At 46.3% G+C, this 22,918-nt stretch overlaps 1 protein-coding gene across 1 annotated transcript in view; it reads right to left on the reverse strand.

The window, feature by feature from the left end:
* The window catches only part of TMEM104 (transmembrane protein 104), a 42,169-nt gene extending 20,377 nt beyond the window's left edge, over positions 1 to 21,792 (reverse strand). The window contains exons 1-7 of the mRNA XM_019472174.1: positions 21,694 to 21,792; positions 19,554 to 19,675; positions 16,760 to 16,841; positions 15,711 to 15,813; positions 15,224 to 15,304; positions 10,647 to 10,746; positions 9,740 to 9,848 (exon numbers count right to left, since the gene is read on the reverse strand). Of these exons, the coding sequence (XP_019327719.1) occupies positions 9,740 to 9,848; positions 10,647 to 10,746; positions 15,224 to 15,304; positions 15,711 to 15,813; positions 16,760 to 16,841; positions 19,554 to 19,675; positions 21,694 to 21,738 (642 nt within the window). The 5' untranslated portion in view covers positions 21,739 to 21,792. The remainder of the gene's footprint in view (positions 1 to 9,739; positions 9,849 to 10,646; positions 10,747 to 15,223; positions 15,305 to 15,710; positions 15,814 to 16,759; positions 16,842 to 19,553; positions 19,676 to 21,693) is intronic.
* Between the last annotated feature and the right edge of the window lie 1,126 nt (positions 21,793 to 22,918).

Here is a 22,918-nt window from a genome sequence, read left to right on the forward strand (position 1 = left end):
GCTGGGAAAAAAAAAAAAGGCAAAAGGCGCTCACAGCCTCTCAAGGCTGGAGGCAGGGCTGCAGCAGGGGCCATGCTGATAGGCAGCAAGTTATCAGCAGACAAGCAATTATGAACTTCTTAAGTTGGTTGAAAAGAGATAAACCAGCAACAGAACAAGGGTTGCTCAAAGAAGTTGAGAGACAAGAGGGATTTTAACCTCCGGATCCCCGTAGAGTCAGGAAGATCACAACGGAGGGAGGACGCAACTGCCAGACATCCTACAAGGAATATTTATAGATAAAGAAACAAGGGCAGTTACGCTTTGAGTACAGCAGGCATCTGCTGCCACAGCAGCTCCGGTAATTAACATGCTGCTCTTGGGACACCTGGCAGAGGTTTATAGTCATAACTCACATGAAGCATATCACTGGCACTAAGGAGCCCTCACCCACCTTTTTCCCCAGTATCTTGAGGCAGGAAGGAGGTACCCCCCAAGAACTAAGACCTCAGCTGCTGCCAGGCCGGTTTTTGCCAGCAAAGCAAGTGGCATTTCACCCACAGTACCCATTAAGCCGGATGCTGCCACTCACGGTTCCTGTGCCACAGCGCTGCCAGCACTTCTTCCAAATGGAAGACCTTCTGCAAGAGATGGAAAGAAGCGCCTGTATCCCCAAAGCTACTTAGTTTAGTGAATCCGAGTATGATCTAGGGATTTTCAAAGGTTCTAGTCCAGCACCAGCTGATGGCAGCTTGCTTTTGACCGCCCATCCAGCAAACAAGCGTACTTGTCCCAGCTGATGTCCTTGCAAGCTATGACGTTGCTGGGCATCCAACACACCAAGGACTAGCTGGCAACTGAGCAGCCTCTACGTGCAGTTCTGGGAGGTCACGGCAGAAGCAGCACATGGACAGCGAGGCAGTACTGGAGGGTGCTGCTCTCCTCTCCCCACCCTGACTCAGGGCCGCAGTCTGTTTCTGGAGCTGGCCCACCTCTGAGCACAAGGAACTTTCCACTTTGGAAAGAACACTCTGGAAAACCAGTTCTTCCTCCTCTTAAAGTGAAGAAATCCAGGTGCAAAGCGTTTTCAGAAAGTCATTCAGTTTGCAGTCCCTGGCACACCTGGGGTGTGCAGGATCACAGCCAGTGGCAAGCTTGCACTCTCCGGGGTAAATACACTTCCATTATCATTTTTCACAAGAAGAGGAAGATGGAGGCCAGCAATAACGCCGAGGTGACTGGCATCTAATTTTTCATCATTGGAGTATTTATGGCACAGCCATTTGCAGCATCTTGTAATCACTTTACCACCACCTTGACCCCTGGCTCCCCCTTATTCTGCATCTCCTAATTGCATCTGAACAAGCAGGAGGGAAGCAGCAAAGTGGATAGATGCAGGAGAGCTGAATGGTTGGTCTGTGATACTTGGAAGGACAGCAGAGGAGTTGCAGAGCCAGGTCTGGCTGTACCCCCCCACCAGCTTGCTTTGACCTCCCACAGGCTATGAAACAGGAGCCTTCCTCCTTCCTGACACTGGGTAACCTTGAGGAGTCATCCTCCGCTTTCCCAATTTATTAGCATGGTACGAGAGATTAATGAGTTCCCTCCAACAAAGTGTGAAAGCATAATCATTATACACAGACACTGCCCAAAATTCCTGCGTATTCATAGCCTCTCCTGGCAGGGTACTGGCAACTGCAATAATATTTATATTGACTACAAAAGCCCCTGGGTTAGACAGCATAAAGCAAGGGAGACATGGACCAGCGTGACACGTACGCACAAGAGGGCCCTGCAAACATGTCAAGCCACAAACTGCCAGGGTTAGGAGGTACTTGGGTTCAGCAAGGATGACTGTTCCTGAAGGCCACTAACCCCTTCTCTGCCACAAGGCAAACAGTGCCTCCACCACTAAGCCATTATTTCCCCTCTTTTTCCCCTACAAACTTCTCAATGGAGTTTCACACTATTCTTCAGCTGCCTGGAGGATGTAGTTTCAGGGACAGCATTATCCCCGTTCACTGTTTCAGGCCAGAGTTGCCTGAAGGGAAAGGAAACGTCCCACACTTTGAAACTACCTTGCAGCAGCACAAAAGCAAGAGATAAAGCCTTGTTGCCTGGGGTTAGCGGGGAGTCTGCTTGCTCCCAGCCTCCTCCTTTGCCTTCCCTGTACAGTGCACACCAAAGTGGTGCAACAGGCTTCAGAGATCAGCTCTGCCTGAGAGCATTATACCGACTTCAACTTACAAGATAAATCCCAGCTGCATTATTTGTATTTATAGTCCTGCTTACAGAAGCATGAGCCACGTGTGGGATTTGCTGATGTAGTCCAAAAATCCACATTTTTGGACAAGAGCATCAGTGATCTCACTCAGACATAAAGTGCAATTTAGGAGAATGTTAAGAAGTTGCAGACTTATTTAGCAATATAAAGAGATACCAGTCTGTCCAGAGCTCTTTCCTCCGCAGCCTCTGGTAGTGTTCAGAGTGGCATAACTGCACAGTTCTGCAGCCCTGGTGCCTTTACCTGTATATGAAGGAACTAATGATAATTTCAGGGGAGGAGAGATCAAGACTGCTGTCTTACTCAATGAAAACACTGACATGAATCAGGCAGGCAAAGTCAGACCTCTGTTTAAAAACAAAACTGGTGTTAAAGCACCGAACAAAATACTTGAAAATATGCTGGTGAGAAAAAGGCTTGTATGGCATTTCCCAGGGGAGTGCTTCGCTGACTTAACAGGTCTTCTCCAGTTCTGGTTTCTATGATGCTGTCACTACCACTGCACAAAATAACACTGCACAGGGGAAATGCATTTATTACTTATTTTCCACAGAATTGTTCCAAAAATGAAAGATCTGTGAGTCTGCTGGAACAGTCTCGTCCAAGAAAGGAATTTTAAAAGGCCCTTTTTAAACCTTTACAACTTGTGTAGTGCATGGGTGATCACAAACAGGTATCGGTTCTGATACCCGCCCTGTTCGGCAGAGATTGGTCTCCAGTATTGAGAGAACAGTGTCAGCTTTGGTGCCTTGCTGCCCAGGTGAGCTTACTCCAAGGGACAGCTTTATTTAGGAAAAGCAGCAGCATGGCCTCTCAGCCTTACCAGGGTGGCTCTGCAGGGCAGCAAGGGCTGTAGTCTGAGCCCAGTAAACAGCGTTGGCGAGTTCGTAACTGCAGGAGTGCACAAAAGCAGGGATATATCTAGAGCCACTTCTTTGCCCAATTTGTTTAGCTGGCTTACTTCCAAGGTTCATGCCCACCGTCCATCATCACGTAAGTCAAACCAAGCACTAAAGTGTGCAGGACATTCTTCTATGGGGAAGCCAAGTGCATCGGAGCTCACCAATGGCCTCTGCCTGTCACACCAGCCACCTTGCTTCTTCTTAAGGGCCGGTAGCACCTGCAGCATAGCTGGCCAGGCACACAGCCAGCAGCACAGCACCCTTCCCTTCCACACAGCCCCTGCCAGCCAGCTGGAGGTGGCGGGGGGAAGGATCGGCCCTTTGGAAAAGCTCAGTGTCCAAGTGACAGCACAACCCAAGCCCCACTTAAGCAAAAAAACCCCCACTTCTCATTGTGAAGTGAACAGACAGCTCTGTGCAGAAAACACATTCCAGTCCCCTGCACTATTGATTTTCCTGTGAAAAGAGACAAGCTAATCCTTTAAACTTAGTTGTTTCAAACCGTGGTCTTGCAGTTGCTTCACTATTGTACCACAGGCTCACTCTCCCACCCAGCCCTAGCAGCAGGGAGGCTTGCCTTCTGGCTGATGTTTCTTTTACTCAAAATGCAATCAGTTACAAAGAAAGCAAGGGGAAAAAAAAAAAAAAAAAAAAAATCCCACGCCAGAAGCTGAACTCCAGCTCTTAGGTCACTAGTACAAGAAGTTTATATTCCACTTTCACAACACCGCACTCCTTCTGCCTCTCCTCCTGCCAGGTCAGGAGAAACCTCTTATTCAAAAGGCCAGTTATTATCTGAAGTTCCCTTTGCAATAGGAAACACGAGGGGTGTGGGAAACTCCAAAAGAGCTAGTTTATCTGTCACAGGCATACGATGAGTGAGCAATCGAAAGAATTTATTGACAAGCCCACAGAAGAATGGACCAGGATGAAGGAGGCAGGATTTATGCCATATTAACAAGGCTGTGTGCCAATTTCAACTTTATTAGTTTCACAATAAAAAAAAGCTGAGAATCACCTTCCTATCCCACATCCAGACACCATTTATTTTAAATGAACTTGGCTCCTGTCCTTCTTCAACCACTTCAGAGCAAAGCATCAACTTAACTGACCTTACTTTTTGGAAGCTGACTAGATGAGAGGCATGAGAAGACTCCAATCAGCCCCCAAGACCAGGCTTTTAGCCAAGCAAAGCTGTATTTCAGAGGCACCTGTAACAAAGTTAGGGCTATTGATATTTATGCTTAACGCAGTACTAATTCCTCTCCTGCCACAGCAATAGCTCAAAACTCAGGTGCCTGTACATACAGAAATGGCATAATATTCTGGACCCTCGAGAGGCTTTTCCCTATTTTGAAGGCTTTCAGAACTGGATCTATGCACAGAAGTAGCAGCCACCTTTTTTGTACATTTGTTTCTACTTCCATATCAGTATCATAATAAAACGCATCAGCGCATTTGTGGTAGGGAATATAATGCAATATCTTTGGCAAGAAGGTCTTACCATGAATAACTTCTTATAGGATATGCAAGGTGACATGCTAATAGTGCCCCAGTCCTGCTGCATCCTTACTGTAAGCTGGGGTAACCTGGAACATAACAACGCTACAGTGTAAGCAATTTATTTAAACAAGGTGATGGCTTCACACCAGCTGGGTAAACTTCCATCAGCTTTCCTTCCTTTCCCCTGGCTCACCCTGGGATCCCAGGGCAAGCACCCCAAACCTTTTTGACTGATGTGCTGTGAAATCAGCCCTCCCTGCTCCAGACACCTGCCACTGAAGCAGCTACCTTCCCCACTGCTGGCTCTCAAGGTCTCTAGACACTGAGACCTGTAAGAATGAATATCCAGGAGACAGCAGCTGTGACCCATTTTTTACCGGATGCTGCTGCAGGGCACAGCTGAAGAAGGCAAGGCAGAGGAAGAGCGCTTGCTGCAAAGGGAACAAGCGGAGCAAACCCAGGTGTCCTTGGAAGAAGCACTCTGCTTGCAGCACTGCTCCAGCTCTGTTTCTCCAGCTCCCAGTTGGCAAGAGACAGCGTAGATCAAGTGCGGATGTTCAAGTACTGCCATGAGGGCTCCCCTCATATCACTGCTGGGAGGTAAAAAAATAAAACAAAAAACCCACAAAGAAAACCCACAGAGGCCAGAAGGCAACCCTGAGCTGGAGCCGGGGCAGAGAGGCCACAAGAGTCTCATGCACTGAACAAGCCGATAAAACTGCCCTAGTGCAGGCAAACGTATCTGGAAAGATCCTTTTTGACAACAAAAATCACAGGTACCTTCACCCAGAGAACAGGGTGCACACAGACATGCAGCACAGTCAGGGAGGAGAAATGCTGAGGAGGGAAGCAGAGCACGTACGCTAGCGGCACAAAGCACGGCGCTCCAGCCTGTAGCCGAAGAGGGCTGGGAAGGCAGCACCGTGCCGAGGCAGATGGGATCTACATCAACACTTATCAGTTCAGCCTTTGCATTTGCCGATTAAGTTCTGCTGGCACTGAGCAATTTTACATGTCCTCAGACTACCTCCTCACCCCCCTGCACAGCCTCCCGCGGCTGCAGCCCAGCCCCGCTCTGGTCGCTGGGTATTCTGATCAGAGCATCAGGCTGGGGTGACATTGTCCCCTCCTGAAGAGGGACGGTAAGCGCCCGCAAGCCCACTCATTTTATTCACTGCACAAGCACGTTTCCAACTGGGATAATCTCCATTAAACCATCTGCGCTCCCATCTTCGCTCGGCCCGCACCCGCTGGGCTGCCTGCGATACTGCAGCATCTGTGAACTGGCAAAAGCGGATGCTGCATCCCTTTCCCAATCAGCTAAAAAACCAACAGAGACTCAGACAGAACAGATGCACCTGGTAGCTTTGATACACTACTGAGCCAGGCTACCAGGAGTACCTGTGCCAGTGCCTCTTCTGAAAGGCGTACGGTGTACGGCTCCCTCTGAGAATTTAAGCCATTTCCTTCCCATCATGGGAAGACACCATGTCCCAAATTGCCAGAAGAGGAGGGACGAGAAGAGAGTAGAGGTTTTAGCTACAACAGCTGCCCTGGTGCAGAAGACAAGTGCCGTTTGCCAGGTCATGAATGCATTTTGGATCAGACACTCTGAATGGCTGCTGATCCCCAGGATTTAATCTCTTATTTATCTCAGTATCTGCTTTCTAGAAACGGGGACTATCATGTCACATTCCTACATCACTGGAACAGAAAGACAAGAAAGTGTTATGATGAGAGATCTGAAACTTAAATCCGCTGCCCCTTCCCCGCAGCCTACACAGAAGACGTCCAGCTGACCTTACAGAAAGCATGATAGAGCGACTGCATTGAAGTGTGAATTCAGCGCAGAGAGAACTCGACCCTGTCCTTAGCATTGCCATCGAGACAGCCAAGGGACTCAGGAGGCACTTCAGCTGTCGAGGACATGGCAGCGTGGTGACAGATCTGAAGCGAAGATAGAAAGCCATCGATCTGCTTTAACTGTAATCAGTGCTTGCCTTCAACAAGGTCGCTGGGCCATCTAACACACGCCTTTCTTCCAGCCGATTTGCCCTGCGTGGTCTTGCCCTCACAGGCGTGGAACAGCACGGCAAGGCTCACCTTTTAAACCTCCCAGGACTCCTACGGTCCCCAAGAGAAGGCAAATATTAGCAGCAAGTGATGGGACAGGAGCAAAAGTCTATTTCAGTATTTCCTTCACTTATTTGTTTTGCAAGACTTTATTTTCTAAGGCAATTTACAAACAAGAAGCAAGATAACCATTTGTCCAGACAAAGGTTAATAGGGACCTAGTGGTCTCTGAAGACTCTGCAGTCACACTTAGGTGTGAAATTTTGGAGTAGCAATAAAGATGCTGCACAGACAAGCAAGTCTCAAGAGAAGCATTTAATCTGTCTAAATATTCTCATTATGTACATAGTTTTCAGCTTCCATTCACAGTGATCAGAGCAGAGACAGCTTCCAGAAGCCTTTTTGGACAATAAACCGTGAAATAGGATTTTTACATCAGTCATTATTCCCCTCTCCACCCCCAGCTCGAAGAGTCAATGTTTGAAATGGTTTTTGTTGAAAAGACATAGCGTTGGGAGAGAAAGAGTCGACAGGAGGAAGGCAGCACAGATCTTTGGCAGCCTGGTGGTACTTGGCACAAGAGAGCTCCCATTGGCACCATTTTCCCAGAAAACCTCAAATAGATTATTTCTCCTAGTAATCCAAAAAAGATTTTCTGTGGGGGCATGCACAGAGTAAGAAACATCACACTACATCCAGAGACCTGCTTCACTGGAACGGGCAAGAGGTTCCAGTTATATCCACCCATCTTGCTCCTAAAAGTCACTTAAACCTAAATACAGTACTAAAACGAGGTGCGAAAACTAGAGGCAGGCATCTAGGACAAAAGGGCTGATCCAAAAACTCAGCTGCTTTCTTTTGGGATCTCAGTGTCCATCTGTCCCCTTGCCTGCAAAAAGAGACCTTGTTTGTCCACTGAAATGTGGAACCCGAGTTATTCCGACAAGCAAAAGTCCAAAAAAGAAAAAGTCAAGAAAACAGAGCAAGTTCTCTGTGGGTATGATCCCCTGGGACCAAGAGAATAGCTACACTCTTGATGCATCTCACCCCTCCTCGCTTTCACGTTGCCTTTTCCCCTTCAGACAGGCAGGTTTCAGCTTTTCTTGCATGTTCAAGACTCCACTTCTATACACAAGAAGCTTGGACAAAATTTGTAGAGGTAGTTACAGTGTTTTGCCATTCAATTTTTGCTTGAAGTCAAGCAACTTCCTGCCCCTGCCCTCCCACCCCCAGGTTTCTCTCAGAAAGTTTAAGAGCTCTAACTACTGGTCACTAGTTGTCCACATTGCAAACAGGACAGCGGAGGGGAAAATATTAACCAGCACAGTCACTTCAGAGGCAGCCCAAACTTGAAGACGGTGTCAGTACTGCGGTCTGAACATTTTATAAATGACTACATCTCTTATCCCTCTCTAGGGGAAGTCATCATCGTCTTTGTTTTCTGGAGAATAAAACCACACAGGTCAAGCAGGGAGTGGGACCAGCAGAGCTGGAGGTAGAACAAGTCCCAGTTTACTCCCATACTCATCCACTAAGAAGCATTAGAGACCTTAACAGAAAACCACAACTCTGAGGTGATGCTGACACCCAGCAGTCTCCTGAAAAAAGTGATTGTGGGAACCGTCCCCCTCCAGCAACCCACTACAGACTGGTATGTTCTCCCACAAACAATCCCTCCCTACTTCTAAGGGGGAGCAGAGAAAAGCACTGAAACCCTCATCCCAACTACTGAGCAGGGAAGGATTAACCACTATCAAAGACTCTGCAGATATTTATTCTCCAAATCCACAAGAGGAGACAAGCAGAGGAAAAAGCTCCTCTGAGAGTTATGTACACCAACAGCAAGTCTAATGCTTATACAGTCTTAATTTTTTTTTAATTTTTCAAGTCCTAACAACAATTATCTTCATGAATTATAGACATAATATCTGAGAGATGCAGGCAGTAATTAATGCATGTCTGCCTTTTCTGACTAGCTCCTTCTGCTGGGTCAGGGAGAGTTATTGAAATTCAGGAAGGAAATCTTCAATCTTCTGGAAGTTTTAAAGAAACAGACCAAGACACAATTTAATAAAGCAGTAATATTTCTCTTAAATAATTAACTAGGCTTTGACATTCACTAATATTTCTGAGGCCCAGCTCTTACTTTTGCAATAATGCTGGAACAAGTACACTCAGGGATGTGATCCACTGCATGTCCAAAATCTACTAACTGCAAAACTGCTTCAAGTAGTCTTTACCCCTGGATTTCTCTGCACACACGGCCACCTTCACTCTTTTTTCTTAAAATTCTCACCGAGACCCTTAACAGAAGCCACACTGTACAGCACTTGCATACCTCCCTCTTCTCATTTTGCCCTACTGACATCTGTCTCCAGGTACAAGCGCTCAACTCTCCCCAAGCTCAAGAGAAGCAGTGTTTATCATCCTTTGGGAAAAACCTCGGTTTCACAGCAGAACCACAGCACAGTAATAGATGCAATAGACAGTCCTAAACTAGACAGAAAGCTATTACTAAAGCAGCATACAGCACTGGATGTTGTTTAAGTGGGCTGTTTCCATCATCTCAAAAAGCAGATTCTCCTGCAGCATAAACAATTTTATTCACATAAAGAACGCACTCAAGAGAGCTTAAGATACTCCAGTATATTGACAACAATTACCTCAAAGCAACAATTACTTAGCCAGCCACTGAAAAAAACCCCCACCCTTTGGCATGGACATATCACCTGCTTAAGCAATATAAAACTGCACAACAAGAACAGAACTCTACTTAAACTCAAAGTTGTAAGGATTGTTCTGATGGCCACCAAATGAAAATACAGCCATATCACCACGAATAGAGAGGGGGTATTTGGCCAAAAAGGTCAGACTGAACCGAAAGCTTCACACCTCTGTTGTTCACTTGAACTACATTATCTCTACAGGAAAAAAATCCCTGTCCACTAGAAGCAAAGTTTAAATGGAAATAATGGTCATTCCAGTTTCAGAAACTCACCAGATACAGCCTGTAAGCATCAATCCGTCGAATTGGCCCCCAGCACTTGTCCGTATCGTTATACTTTGTGCCATCTCCAACACTGCAAGAATGGTTGCCAGTGGCACTGCTGGGAAAGGAGGGAGAAACAAGAGACACTAATTAACTCCTAGCAGTTGTCTTCCCCTCTCCTGCGTTCAAGAAGGAAGAATGATCAGAGACCTGAAGTGTCCATTCCTCCTCTCCCTCTCTGAACACCCTCCCCTCCTTATATTTTCTGGACTGTGTAACAGAGCAAGTCACTGAGTACCATACATTTAAAGGCAAATTCTTGATTTGCCTGCAGTTATTTACAAGTTTGGTCATTTGGTGATCAAGCTAGCAAGTTTAGGTCATATATGGATCACTGAAGTTTTCCATTTCCAAGTCATGAGTCCAAATCCAGCCCAGCCCAGATTTGATCAAACCAATCTCTTTCATTATCTGTTTCTTTGAGAAAGGAACTGGTCTCAGTCCAGAGCTAAGTCCATGTAACATCACCACTCGCTGGTCACAGGCTTGGTAAGCATCACACCTCTCAGCTCTTACCCAAAGAGACAGAGAAGCTGAAATATTGCACAGAGTATTGCAACCAAACTATTGAGCAACAAGTCCCATGTCTGCAAGTGCTGAAGCTGGATGTACTTCACACCTGAGGACTCATCTGAAATCAGGTCAGCTACTCTCCAGGCAGGCAGCAGGCACTTGGGTGGGGAATATAAAACATCTTCACCTTCCCACCCACAAGTGATGAGCTGTCCTTGAGTCGTTTCTCCACTCGGTTCTTCAGGAAGTAGAGCTGATCCCACTCAGGACTTATCAGCCCATCAAATCCAAAAGCCTGCTCTCTTCTGTTAGCACACAGCCCCACAGCAGTAAGCACACTTACCAGGTCACTTGCATGAGAGAGACCGGTACAGCTGCTGCGTAGATTGCCAGGTCTCCATAGAGGTAGATAATTATGCAGAAATAGAAGAGGTTGACACCCACTGCAGGAAAAGGAAATATTGTACAGTACACAGGGACTCCTGAACTCCGCACTGCAAATACACAAAACTTTTGCGAGGCCTTAAAAATAAATCACCATTTGCCTCCATAGTTTACTTCTTTCTGCAGCAAACTCCACCCAAGGGTCACATCAGCAGCTTCGGGAACTTAGCCACAGCACAGGAACTGACGGGACACAAAGTGCCTCAGAGCTCAACCCTGCCTCCTTCAATACCTGGCCCTGACACAGGCCCTCTAGTTCAAGCCCATCCTCCAGTTGCTGGTCAAGACCAACAGGTCTCACATAAGTCATCTGCCAGATGAAGCTGTCAACTTGGAACAGCCACAGGCAAACATCTAGCTGATGCTCATGGACTTGGTGTGAGCACAGCTTGACAAACAGTGAAATGAAGAGAGAAGATGCTTTTAGCCTCTGCTGATTCCAAACCCTCTGCTTGCAAACCTGCAGGACCTTCACATTAGGTATTTGGCCCCGCAGAGCTCAGGTTCCACAGGGTTGAAATGGAGCTGCTTTGGGAAATTCCTTACCATCAGCAACTTGAGCCAAGGTTCCTGCAAAGCTTTAAACCTCTGTTTCTGCAGCCCTCTTACTCTACTGCCACAGCGTATGCTGTTCCTGCACCATACTGTTTTCTTGGGTCCCCCCCCCCAAGCTTGTCCTGCCTTCACATATGAGATTTAAAAAGTCTTACACAAGTTAATTGGGTGCACAGGACAGTCTTACTGGGGCACAACAAGACACTGCTGTGGAGGGCTAAAATCTGCAGGGATAAAGAAATGCTTGATGACACACCAGGTTTCTTTTCTTCCAAGCAAGTCAGTATAAATCTCACCAAGGAAAAACAAACTGGAACATATTTTAGTTCAGAGACAGGTGAGCTACAAAAGAAAAAGCCTCAGATTTGTTTCATTTAGGAAGTTGACATTGAAGGAAAACAGCTCAAGGAACCTGCCCATACTTTCAAGTTGTGATGCCTCCTGATGCTTAATCCTAATGCAGCTTGGGCAAATCAATTCACCTCTCCAACCCTCGCATGTGACAACTATCAAACAAGGACACCATTACTGCAGGAACGTGGCCTAATATTTCTACAGTGCTTGGATGCCCCAGAGTTTTACCATGTTTTGCCATCATACTGCCCCTGGATCTCTGGATGTCAGGAAACATGAATAGGCATTTGCCTTCGTTTAAATAAATTATTCAATATGCTGTGCCTACTTATCATAAAACATTCCTAAAAAAGGGCTGTACTGGGAAAGCAGCAAGAAAACTTTCCTGCTTCTGTAAAGCAGCACACTAAGGCCAGTATTCTAGAGTTGTTCCTGGTTTGTCTAAACAGACAAATGGAGATCTTACAGAAATTGTCAGATCATTTCATATAGTTCCCCCCTTGTTTTCTTCCTCTGTGAAAGATTTAAGATAGCTTCACAGTTAAGGAGCCTCTACATTTTTCTGAAGATGGCAACAACCTACCTACCAGTTTTCTCCAATTTCATATTAAAAAGTGTTGAAGATTATAACAAATAACTGACATAAGACAGAAGCTGCAAGACACACTAAGCACAGGACTAGACAGATTCAGATATAGATTCTGTTTTGGGGATCTGCTACTGATCTCAGGCCTCAGCCGCCCCCCCCCGACACACACACACACAAAATAAGGCTAACACGACCAGCTAAGCCACAGCAGCACCACCAGGTACCCACCAGCACATATTATACCCCCGTTCCAGTGCCAAGTTCTCTGTCTGTGGGAAGTCCAGGTGACAGTCCTCTCCCAAACTCATCCTCTCGAAGGCAGGAAGACTTTAGCATCAGTTCTTTTATAAACTGCTATTGACCCTCCCTGATCAATACTTTCATTACTGGACACAAAACGGGAAAAAAAAAATCAATGACTTCCTGTGAGGAAACAGCATGATAGATGTGCCCAGAATTCATTATTGCAATAAATGACTGCTCGGTCCCAGAAGAAAGCACCCAACGTTGGGGGGCGGAGGCAGAAAGCAGTTCTTCAGAGCCAGCTCTTTTGAAAGAGCACACAGGCCCTTCACAGCCTAAACCTAAGTCAGCTCCCTTCAAGAAAGCAGACAGTCTGAAATTGAGATTTATCCCCAGCTTACCTCCCAGGACTGCAGATTCAACTCCTGTCAGATTGTTGAAAATAAAAATCAGTCAAGAGAAAGGAGCAGAGAACTCACGAGAAATCAGAGGCTTTGAGGTCTATTGCAAAGCTTTCACCAGCCTTCCCTCTGAAGGCTGTAAAGCCCTCAGATACCTTGGGTTTGGATCCGTGTTTTGTATGTTGTGAGCAAAAACCCACTCAGACACTTGCAAGCTGCTTGCAACTGCAGATGTTGGCGCTTGGAGCCGGGACTTCCCAAGTGTGGCTCAGTTTCTCAGCCCTAGGCAGTAGCAACTGGTCACTGAGCAACTGCCCTTATTCAAGGCCTTTCTGTGCAACTGTCAGAAGGAAGCACCTCAGTAAGGATCTGCAGAGGGAGGTACTTAACTTGTCTCTTCTCTGTAACCGCTCAGCAGACCAGAGCGTGTCTCTGAAGGAGGACTCAGCAACAGCAGAGGGATGGAGCCTCACTGCTGAGCACAAAGGAAGGGAAAGCAGCAAACGAGTTACAGCTGCCCCAGACCCCTTGCTGTGTGCGCCTCATCTCATCTGGAAGTCACAAGTTGTCTCAAGCTATGGTCTGCAGCTGTTCCAGCCCCCTTCCTGCAGAGAGATTCATCCCTTTGCATTGGGCTGAGTAGGTCCTGGCGAGGATCCCTAACACAGAAATCAGGTAACTCTGGCTAAAGCAACATTAAGAAGAGGGATTAAGATTTAGGGTACTAAGCAGTTTATACCCCTTTGCTAGGAAGCGTACATCAGTGCCTGACAGGAGAGAGGACGTGTATTTCCAGCACCCTCTACTGGCTGAGCAGCAGCCAGCATCAAGGCAGAGAGGTCTAGAAGGCAACTGCCCAACGCCTGGCTGGCTTTGGGGGTCATTACCATCTCCCCCTGTGAAGCACGTGCAAAGCAGGGGCCTTCTGGAACTTGCTTATGGTAGCACTCTGCCTCCTGTGATCCCCCAGCCCTCCTGCAGCTGAGCAGGCCTCTACAGCTGAATCCTCAGCAACACTGCTAAGCCCTGTTATAAGGCACTTGCTCTCAAAGCACTTCCCAAATATTACTCCCCAGAGAATGATTGAGACAGGGAAGTGTTCATGGTGTTTTACAGAAGGCAAAGCATGCAAGCAAGGGAACTTGCCTAAAGTCAGAGCAGCCCAGTGCTACAGGGAAGACTAGGAACAAGACGTTTCCGAGTCTCCAGTCCACGCTCAAGTCACCTCTCCTCTGACTAGAAAAGTGGCAGCCTTATCCAAGGTGGATTATTTTGATAGTCTTAAGCGATTTAAATCTACAAAGGCCCAGAAGAGGCACGCAGGGAAATTAAAAAGTTTTTTCAATTAGACTTTAAAAATCAGAAATATAGTTCAAGGAATCTTCACTGCTTAAGCCCAGCTGTCCTTCAGAGGCAACAGTCTCACACTGGCATAAAGCTGATGTAATGTAGCGGAAAAAAACAGCCCATCGCATCTTTGTAAGGTGGCCAGTGAACAAGAGAAAAATGTTACTTTCCACAAGAAATGGGGCCTGACAGGCTCAAAATTGCACAGCCATGGTGTCTGATGATTTTCTGGCTCTGCACAGCATTTCAAATATACTGTTTTACAAGTTTCAGAATACCTAAGATGGTAGTTTGCATTTCTATCGCATGCAGCAATGGATATGGCTTTATTAGAGTAGGGGTACAAGTTTGTTCCCTGGCATACAAGACACATTTAAACACAAAAAGACAAGACAGCTGCCTATCAGATGCACATCAGGGACCCTTTCAGCAGTTCATGTCCCAGCAGCTCTCTTGGTGACTCCCCAGACACACGCAATTCTCAAAAGCTCTCCCCAGAAGTCTCTCTCCTTCAGACTGATACTTACAGGGTTCAGGGAAGCCCAAACATCTTATTCTCAAATGCTACAACCAAGATGGAACTAGCGAACACTACAGCTGGGCTCTACTGCTTTAGACAGTGGAGATCACAGAGGATAGATGCAGTTCAGAGTTGGGTTAAGGGCAGTCAGAAAAGGCACTGACTTACACTTCCCTGTCTCAAGAAACTGGGCCCATAACCTGCAGTATTTTGACTAGTTCCACTACCACCACAGCACCCTCCCTTCATGCAGGTTCTGGCCCACCTGGCCCATAAATACTCTACTTTGTAGAAACACTGTACAGGGGGATGAATACAGTCCACAGAGAAAGAACAATACTTTTGGGTGGAATCATCACAAAATCAGGATGCAAACCCACACTGAGAGGCACACCAACTTAAGGAAAAGCCATACACACAATGTGCAGGAGGACCTGAAGGGACTTTTGAAAATGTGAATCACTTACCTTTATTGAAGAACATGGAAGCCATCTGGCCCATTTCCACCCTCTCAGTGATTTCAAAGATATTGGGTGAGCCACGTCTCTCTGCAAGTTGAAAACAAGAAGTGTTTCAACCAGTCCCTCCAATAAACCCAGACTATCTGAAGACACTCAGGAAGGTCTAGCAACAGTTTGAAGGACAGTATGTATGACTCCACAGCTGCAGAGTCACTGGTCCAATTACTCTGCTGAAGTTAGTTTAAAAGTGTTTTCAAAGTAAGATGTTCTCATCTTAGTGACCTAGAAGGAAAAGATCTTTATCAGACTGCAGAAGGTGAACTGAATTCTCAATGAGTCTTATCTTGCAAGTGCTAAGGACTTTGGGATGCGAGCATGTGGAATTAAGGGTGAAATAGACAGAAGAGTACTTCTCCACTTGCTGGAGCCCACTGGGACACTGTCTGCAGAGAAGAGGTCTTGGATCCAGTGAAAGCACCAACTGGGTACTTACGAACTGACAGGATAGGTCGTGTCTCTGCTCGCTCATAGCCATCTTGGAGGAGAACATCACTGTCAGATACTCCAGAAGAAGAATCCTCATCCTCATCATCCTCCTGGAAGAAAAGACCAGACCACTGCTGAGATGTCTGCTACCCACAATACAGGCTGTGGCACCACCAGTGTCATGGTCTCACTGCCAAAAACATAGAGGAAGGTCCGAAAGAGGGATGAGCAGGACACGCAAGCAAAGGCAATACCAGGGAGCCCTTGGCCCAGGCTTATGATGCTGTGGAGAGCAGAAGAGGGCACTAGCAGAGCAGGCTGAAGCGAGTGACAGGCTCTGCTGTCCTAGCCTAGGTCATGCACACAGCAGTGTCCAATTCATGTAGTGATATATGGCACAAGGAAGTCAGAAACTTCCGGCAGACCCGCAGGGTTGCAGAACTGGTAGAAAAAAAAATCCAAACATATATAGCCTTAGCTAGTCAGAGCAGACAGGTCTAGCTCCTAACTCCAACCCACTAACATACAGGCAGGGATCTAAATCAGTGCAAACAATTATGACTTGCACTGATCCAGAAAAGCCACTAAAGCCAGGATCCAAAAAGCCACAAGTAAGTTTTACAGCAAGGATGTACTTCAGGACTGTCTACTCCCTGCGATACAGCCCGAGTGACAGCAAGGACATTCCAGCCTGTCCCAGTTAAATGACCCGAGATCAGCAAGAATTTATAGACCTCAGCACACTCCAAATGGCACCAATATATTGGCTGCCACCTCTCCACATTCACTGAGCAGCACTTCTGGGCAAGGAGAGCACAATCAGTAAGAAATGTGAACAGCATAAGAGATTTTTCAAAGCAGGAGCAGAAAATCCTGTCTTTAACGAGCAACCCCACAGGGAACTAACAGCCATATTTTATATGGCAAAGTTAAGTACAGCAGAAATTTATTCCTTTAGAGTTACTAATGAGGCAAGGCAAAGATACAGAGGAATCTCAGGCAAGTCCTACAGGATAAAAGAACAGGAGAAAATGGAAAATTAAACCCCACACAAACCTTGCGTTTTTCCATTCTCTTCCATCGCAGCTGGGCGTTTGCAGCAGCCATGGCTTCTACCACAAAGGTTGTAGTCATATAGCTAGAGAGAAATTCAATTGATATCAATAATAGTCAAGAACTGACACTGAAGGGAGACGGAGAATTATTCCCGTCTGTTTGTAGGAGCAAACCAACAAACCAAAATAACCCTTTCACCAGCTCCCCCCACACACTGCGTTTTTGGTACAGTGTTTCATCTCAGTTTGCTGCTCCCTTCTGTTCTTGAGATTAAGGTGTTCAAGCAGACCACAAAATGCAGTAAAATATAACATGCCTTCAGATGTAAGAAGACCCTTTAGATATCTGGAAGGCACCTTCCTAGTGTTTCTGTGGGTTGAAGAAGGCAAGAGGACTTCCCCCTTTGTTAGAAAGCAAGCTTCCTTCTTCTTTTTAGGGCCTAGGATGAACACAGTACTATTCTGAAGCTTATCTATTAGGGCCTGTGGCAAAGGTACTATGGTCCCTTAAAGAATCTTACAAATGGCATCGGAAGCAAAGCAGCAATACAAGGCCAAGGAGCAGATCACACGTGCGTGCAAATACACTTTGCTGAAGGCCAGGGGAAAAGCTGTCCAGGGAGACAGCGAGAGCCACTGATGTAAGGAATATCATCTCAGCTAAAAACAGTCCTGTAGTTAAAAAAAAAACACCCCAAACCTCAAATCAATCTTATTTAAGGCTTTAAAGTGGTTTCTCACTGCTTCACAAAGGGAGACAACGAGAGCCACTAATGTAAGGAATATCATCATCTCAGCTAAAAACAGCCCTGTAGTTAAAAAAAAAAAACACCCCAAACCTCAAATCAATCTTATTTAAGGCTTTAAAGTGGTTTCTCACTGCTTCAGGAACTGGACTCACTTATCAACCTCAAATGAGAGATTAGTTTTGCGAGAATAAAAGAAAGCAGCCCTGTCCTGAGGCCTGTGTAGCAATTTCTGCCCAGACTCTTCTTGCACTGAAGGGTCCGCAGCGGGCATGAGAAAGTCACGAGCACCAGAACAAAAACAACAGGGCAACACAGCTCCCAAGGCACGCAGTACTTTGAGCTGCGTCTTCTCAGTTTAAGCCAGTGCAGTTTTGGTACACAGGTTTGGAGGTTTGTGCTCTTCTGCTGACCTTGAAGGATTGTCTGCTGGTGTTGAGTTTCATACACTGAATTTACGCTTTTAAACTAATGTATCTAAAAGGAATTGCTTCCCAAGTTCCCAGTTACTGGTACTCCCACAGTTTACATTTTATCAAGCCTTTGCAGCACACAGCTTTGAGGTGGGGAACTTACAAGCATTACTACAGTCAGTACTGACCATACAGTACCTCTATATAGCAGCACTTAACAGATCCTAAAAGCACTGCCTCTAAATCAAAGGCACACTCAGGCTGACAGAGCTGGTTACTGACAAGAAAGGAACTTCTAAATTCCATTCTTCAAATGGCAGGAGGGGATTTTGTTTTATTTTAAAACGAAGCAAGAGCAAACAGGGATTCACAGCCCATCAGAAGATGGCAATTCTATTAATAACTACTTAGACATCAGTGCTGTATCAACAGCCTTCAGCTCCACCTGCTGCTCCAGCAGGGAGACATCTGGGCAGGAGCTCATGGCAAGCCAGTGTGAAAATCATGAGACCAGCTCCAAGGTCTCGAGCAGCAAAGGCGTGTAGGGGAATAAGACGGGCCCGGCTATACAGTGATTTGTTTTCCTGACACTCTTGCAGTTGCCCAGAGCATTGCCAGAAGCCAAGAGGAAGCTAACACAACAGGTCTGCATCACATCTGCAAGTCACAAAGCAGAGAAACAACCCCACGTCATCCATGACCTGGCTGGTGTTTGAGGAACTGATCTGCGACAGAGGCAACTGTGGGATTGTGCTGGTTCTGGCTGGGATAGAGTTAATTTTCTTCACAGTAGCTAGTATGGGGCTGTGTTTTGGATTTGTGCTGGAAACAGTGTTGATAACACAGGGATGTTTCAGTTATTGCTGAGCAGTGCTGACACAGAGTCAAGGCCTCTTCTGCTCCTCACCCCACCAGTGAGCAGGCTGGGGGGGCACAAGAGGTTGGGAGGGGGACCAAGCCGGGACAGCTGACCCCAACTGACCCAAGGGATATCCCACACCTTATGACATCATGCGCAGCATATAAAGCTGGGGGAAGAATGAAGGGGGGGATGTTTGGAGTGATGGCGTTTGTCTTCCCAAGTCACCGTTACGCGTGATGGAGCCCTGCTTGCCTGGAGATGGCTGAACACCTGCCTGCCCATGGGAAGGAGTGAATGAATTCCTGGTTTTGCTTTGCTTGCGTGTGCGGCTTTTGCTTTACCTATTAAACTGTCTTTATCTCAACCCACGAGTTTTCTCACTTTTACTCTTCCAATTTTCTCCCCCATCCCACCGGGGAGAGCGAGTGAGCGGCTGCGTGGGGCTTAGTTGCCAGCTGGGGTTAAACCACGACAGGGATGTATCCACAGCAAGGACAGCGTCAAACAAGGAAGCTGGGAGAAAGGTCCCAGAAGACTCTGGACTGGAAAAAAAGTCTTTCCCATCAGTCAGGAAATGGGATGTAGCACTATTGCAGGCAGTCAGAAAATGCATCCCTCCAAATAAGGTCCACAGGCAACACAACTGCAGAGACCAATGCTCGAGCAGGAGAGGGACAGAATCACTCAGAAAAGCAGCAAAGGTCTTAGCACTGTCCTTACAGCCCCACCCAGCTGAACCCCCCAATCCCCTAAAGACACATACTCGTGTCCTACCTCATAAATCCCAGGAACATTAGGAGAACGAGGCTGACGAGCCACCCTGCCGTCGCAAAGGCCTTCGGCATGGTTAGGGCTCCTGTTCCGACGATGAGGTTGAACATGTAAACCAGGCCAACCTGCAATCATCCACATAATCCAACATGAGAGGTTGCAGCTGTGCCAGAGATCACCCAAGACACCTCACATACATACCGATTTAAATGGATAGAGCAATCTTTGAGCAAGCAGGGTGGGAGCAAGCCTATGCCAGAAATAAATATAGGAGGGGACAGATAACCAAAGAACAAAAGTTGTCAGCACAAAATGTCAGGACATTTCTGGAGAAACTGATATTCCTCCCTGTTTTTCTAATTATTTTTAAATATTTTTTTGCTTTCTAACTTTTAAAGTTAAAAAGCATGTGAGCTTTTTGTTTGTTTGTTTTCAAATCCACTGCCTTCTACCAGAAGGGTTGGGGTCTCTCCTTGTTTTCTGAACTGAACCTAAGTAGTTATGATTACGTACGTAAGTTACCTTTCAGAATCTCTTGTTGTTCTTTATTCTTAGTCAAGCAGAAAATATCCAGACAGAATTCTAATTCAAAGCCTGCTTGCCATTTCACCAGTAAGCAGCTGAGCACATTCTGAAGAAGGGATTTTACTTCCGGAAGGGAAAGGATTTTATCCTCTCTGGCAATGAGCTTTTTTCTGCCCAGGGGCAGAAGATAACTGCGCACCTGCACAGGACACACACACCCCCAACTATAGATTTACCTGAAGATCAAAAATTACCCCAAAGTTGGGGTTTTTTTGTTTTTTGTTTCTATACAGGTCAGAGTCTCTCCAGAGAAGAGCCAGTAAAGAACTGTGTCTGCGTACACTTTTCTGTGTGTGGAGCAATTAATATCAGGAGAACTATTCCCCAGAGATCCTGTGAGCAGTCCTGCCCTTCATTCACTGACATAAGCACAGCAAATTCATCTTTTGACAAGTTTCCCAGAACAACGGGAAAAAAAAACCAAACACAAAAAATCAGACATTGCAGCTTGCAGGCAAGTTCTTTTCATTCAGCTGGCTGAGCTGTCATTCCCTGAGCACAACTCAAGTGCCCAGGGCCATGGCTTACTCTTCAGCAAAGGACTCTTGAAAAAAAAACACACCTCAGGTGATTTTCCTTGACTTTGGTCAAGTAGAGAGAGATGAGGATGGTGCCCGTGTGTTCAGTCTGGCTAGACATCCTCAGGGAAAGAGGAGAGAGTCATAGCCTTTGAGATTAGACTCTAGGCAATTCATGCAACACTAACATAACAACATAAGAGCAGGTGACACTAATCCTTTAGGGTCCAGACGTCCCAGTTACTGTCTTGTTCTCTATTTCCTCAGTTGTGACCTATTTCTGCAGCCTAATATCCCGTTCTTCTAAATTCAGTCATTAACATGGGGATGAAAGTTTTAAAGCATTTGAAAGCCAACACACAGATTTCAGGAGTGGCTCTATCTTTAGTCATCTCTGAGCTCACTTCAGAAAAAAGTGTATGCAAAGCGCTGTTTTTGAGAGCTGACACGGTATGAACACTTGTGGCTATGAAAACCAGTATTTCCAGTAACATGGTAAAACAGTAATTGGCTCTGCAGTTTCACGGGACACCACATTACAAGGAAGAAACATCTTGATTACTGGTTATAAGTGAAGTGGTTTAAAACAGATTACTACAACAGCTACAAATAAGGAAACTTTAAGAAATTCAGAAGAAAACATTACATAAAGTAAAGAAAGAGAAGCAAAGTGGGATAGTTTCCACATCACGATCCCCCCTGTTTATGCTAGCTTCATGTGACAATTTGGGTTGATGAAAACATTAGTGAAATATAAGGAAAGTGGGTAGAAGGGTGCAAGAGCTGGTATGGGGCATGAAGCTCTTTTTAACACTTTTAGAACTATACCTTAAGCAGACATCATCCCTTCACAGTACATAAAGGGATTTGCGACATAAAAAAACCCTCCAAGTACAAGCGTTTTTAAGTACCCTTTGACCTTCATCATATCTTGAAACACTGAAATTATGTCTATGGGGAAGCAGGAAATGAAAACATAACGTTGAGAAAAGAGGATTTTGCAAAGGCTTCTGAGCAAAACCACAAACAGCAGTACTTACATAGGGAGAGTAAAGCTCTCCTGTATCAGTAATGCCACCAGCCATGTTGAAGACGGTGGGGAGGCTCAGAGCAAAGTGAGGAAGGTGTTTTCAGGAGGGTGTTTTCGACTTCTATTGCCTTTAACCTAGGGAAACATCATAAAGTTGTGTTAGCTTTGTCGGAAAGGGGAGGAACTCACGAGTCAGCTTTTACACATCAGCCTTCTGACATCCGAACAAAAGAGGATTTCAGCAGGGCCTTGCACTTGGGACAGATATACCCCACTCACCGGCAGCACTTGCTTCAATACTCTACCGAAAAGTTCTCATACCTGTTAAACTAGTTTAGAAGTAACCAAAAGGCCCTGCCCTTTCACAGCACGTGACAACCAAACTTCACCTTCCCCAAACAGCCAGAGGGGCTGTTTCAGACACTAAAACCTCAAGAGGAAGAATGCCTGCCTTGAGGATGATCTCATACCGCTGCTTCTCAAGCAGCTACTACTCTTAGAGAGCACGTGCCTCCTGCAAATCAAAGCAGTAAAAAACCAGCCTACAGTCTCTCCCCATGATCGCAAGTAAAGAAATAAGCAGACAAATGAAAATACAGGACCTATGAAAAAACAAAACAAAACAAACCAACCAAGAAGTTTTCTTACATGTACCAAGGTTTCCAAAGCAGAATTATTTGGGGAACTTCGCGTTGTCTTAGAAAAACTAAAGGGGAGAGGGAGAACCCAAGCCTTCTGAAAGGTTTCAGAGTCAGTAAATAATTAGGCGTAGTTGAATTGTTTAAGAACTTTATCAAATTCCTCATACTTCTACACATGCTCCTACTTAGCCACACCAACTGGGACAAATCACCAGCACAAACTTCACAAGCTAAGAGCACCACTACAAACCCGACCAGTTGGTCAGCTTACACACACGCGCTAGACGACAGAAATCAATCAGGCAGCACAGCTCACTGTGGGCATAACCAGACCGGCCCTCGGAAGAAGAGGCCAAACATCTTCCTTTATAACAGACCTCGACTCAAGTCGCCAGAGTCGAGCTCAACACACCGACAGAAAGCAGCAAGACTACAGCCACCTCCGGGACACGGCCGGGGAAAGCGTCTTGTGCAGGGCACCCACCCCAGCCCGGGAGAGGCCCTACCCCAGGGCCCGGAGCCTGCCAAGGCCTCCAGAGCCCCCCGGACCTGCCACCTCCCGGCTCCCCCCGGGCCTCCCTGACCCCCTCCCAC

The sequence above is a fragment of the Aptenodytes forsteri genome, unplaced genomic scaffold (assembly GCF_000699145.1).
Source record: "Aptenodytes forsteri isolate BGI_AS27 unplaced genomic scaffold, ASM69914v1 Scaffold563, whole genome shotgun sequence".
Classification (NCBI taxonomy): Eukaryota; Metazoa; Chordata; class Aves; order Sphenisciformes; family Spheniscidae; genus Aptenodytes; species Aptenodytes forsteri.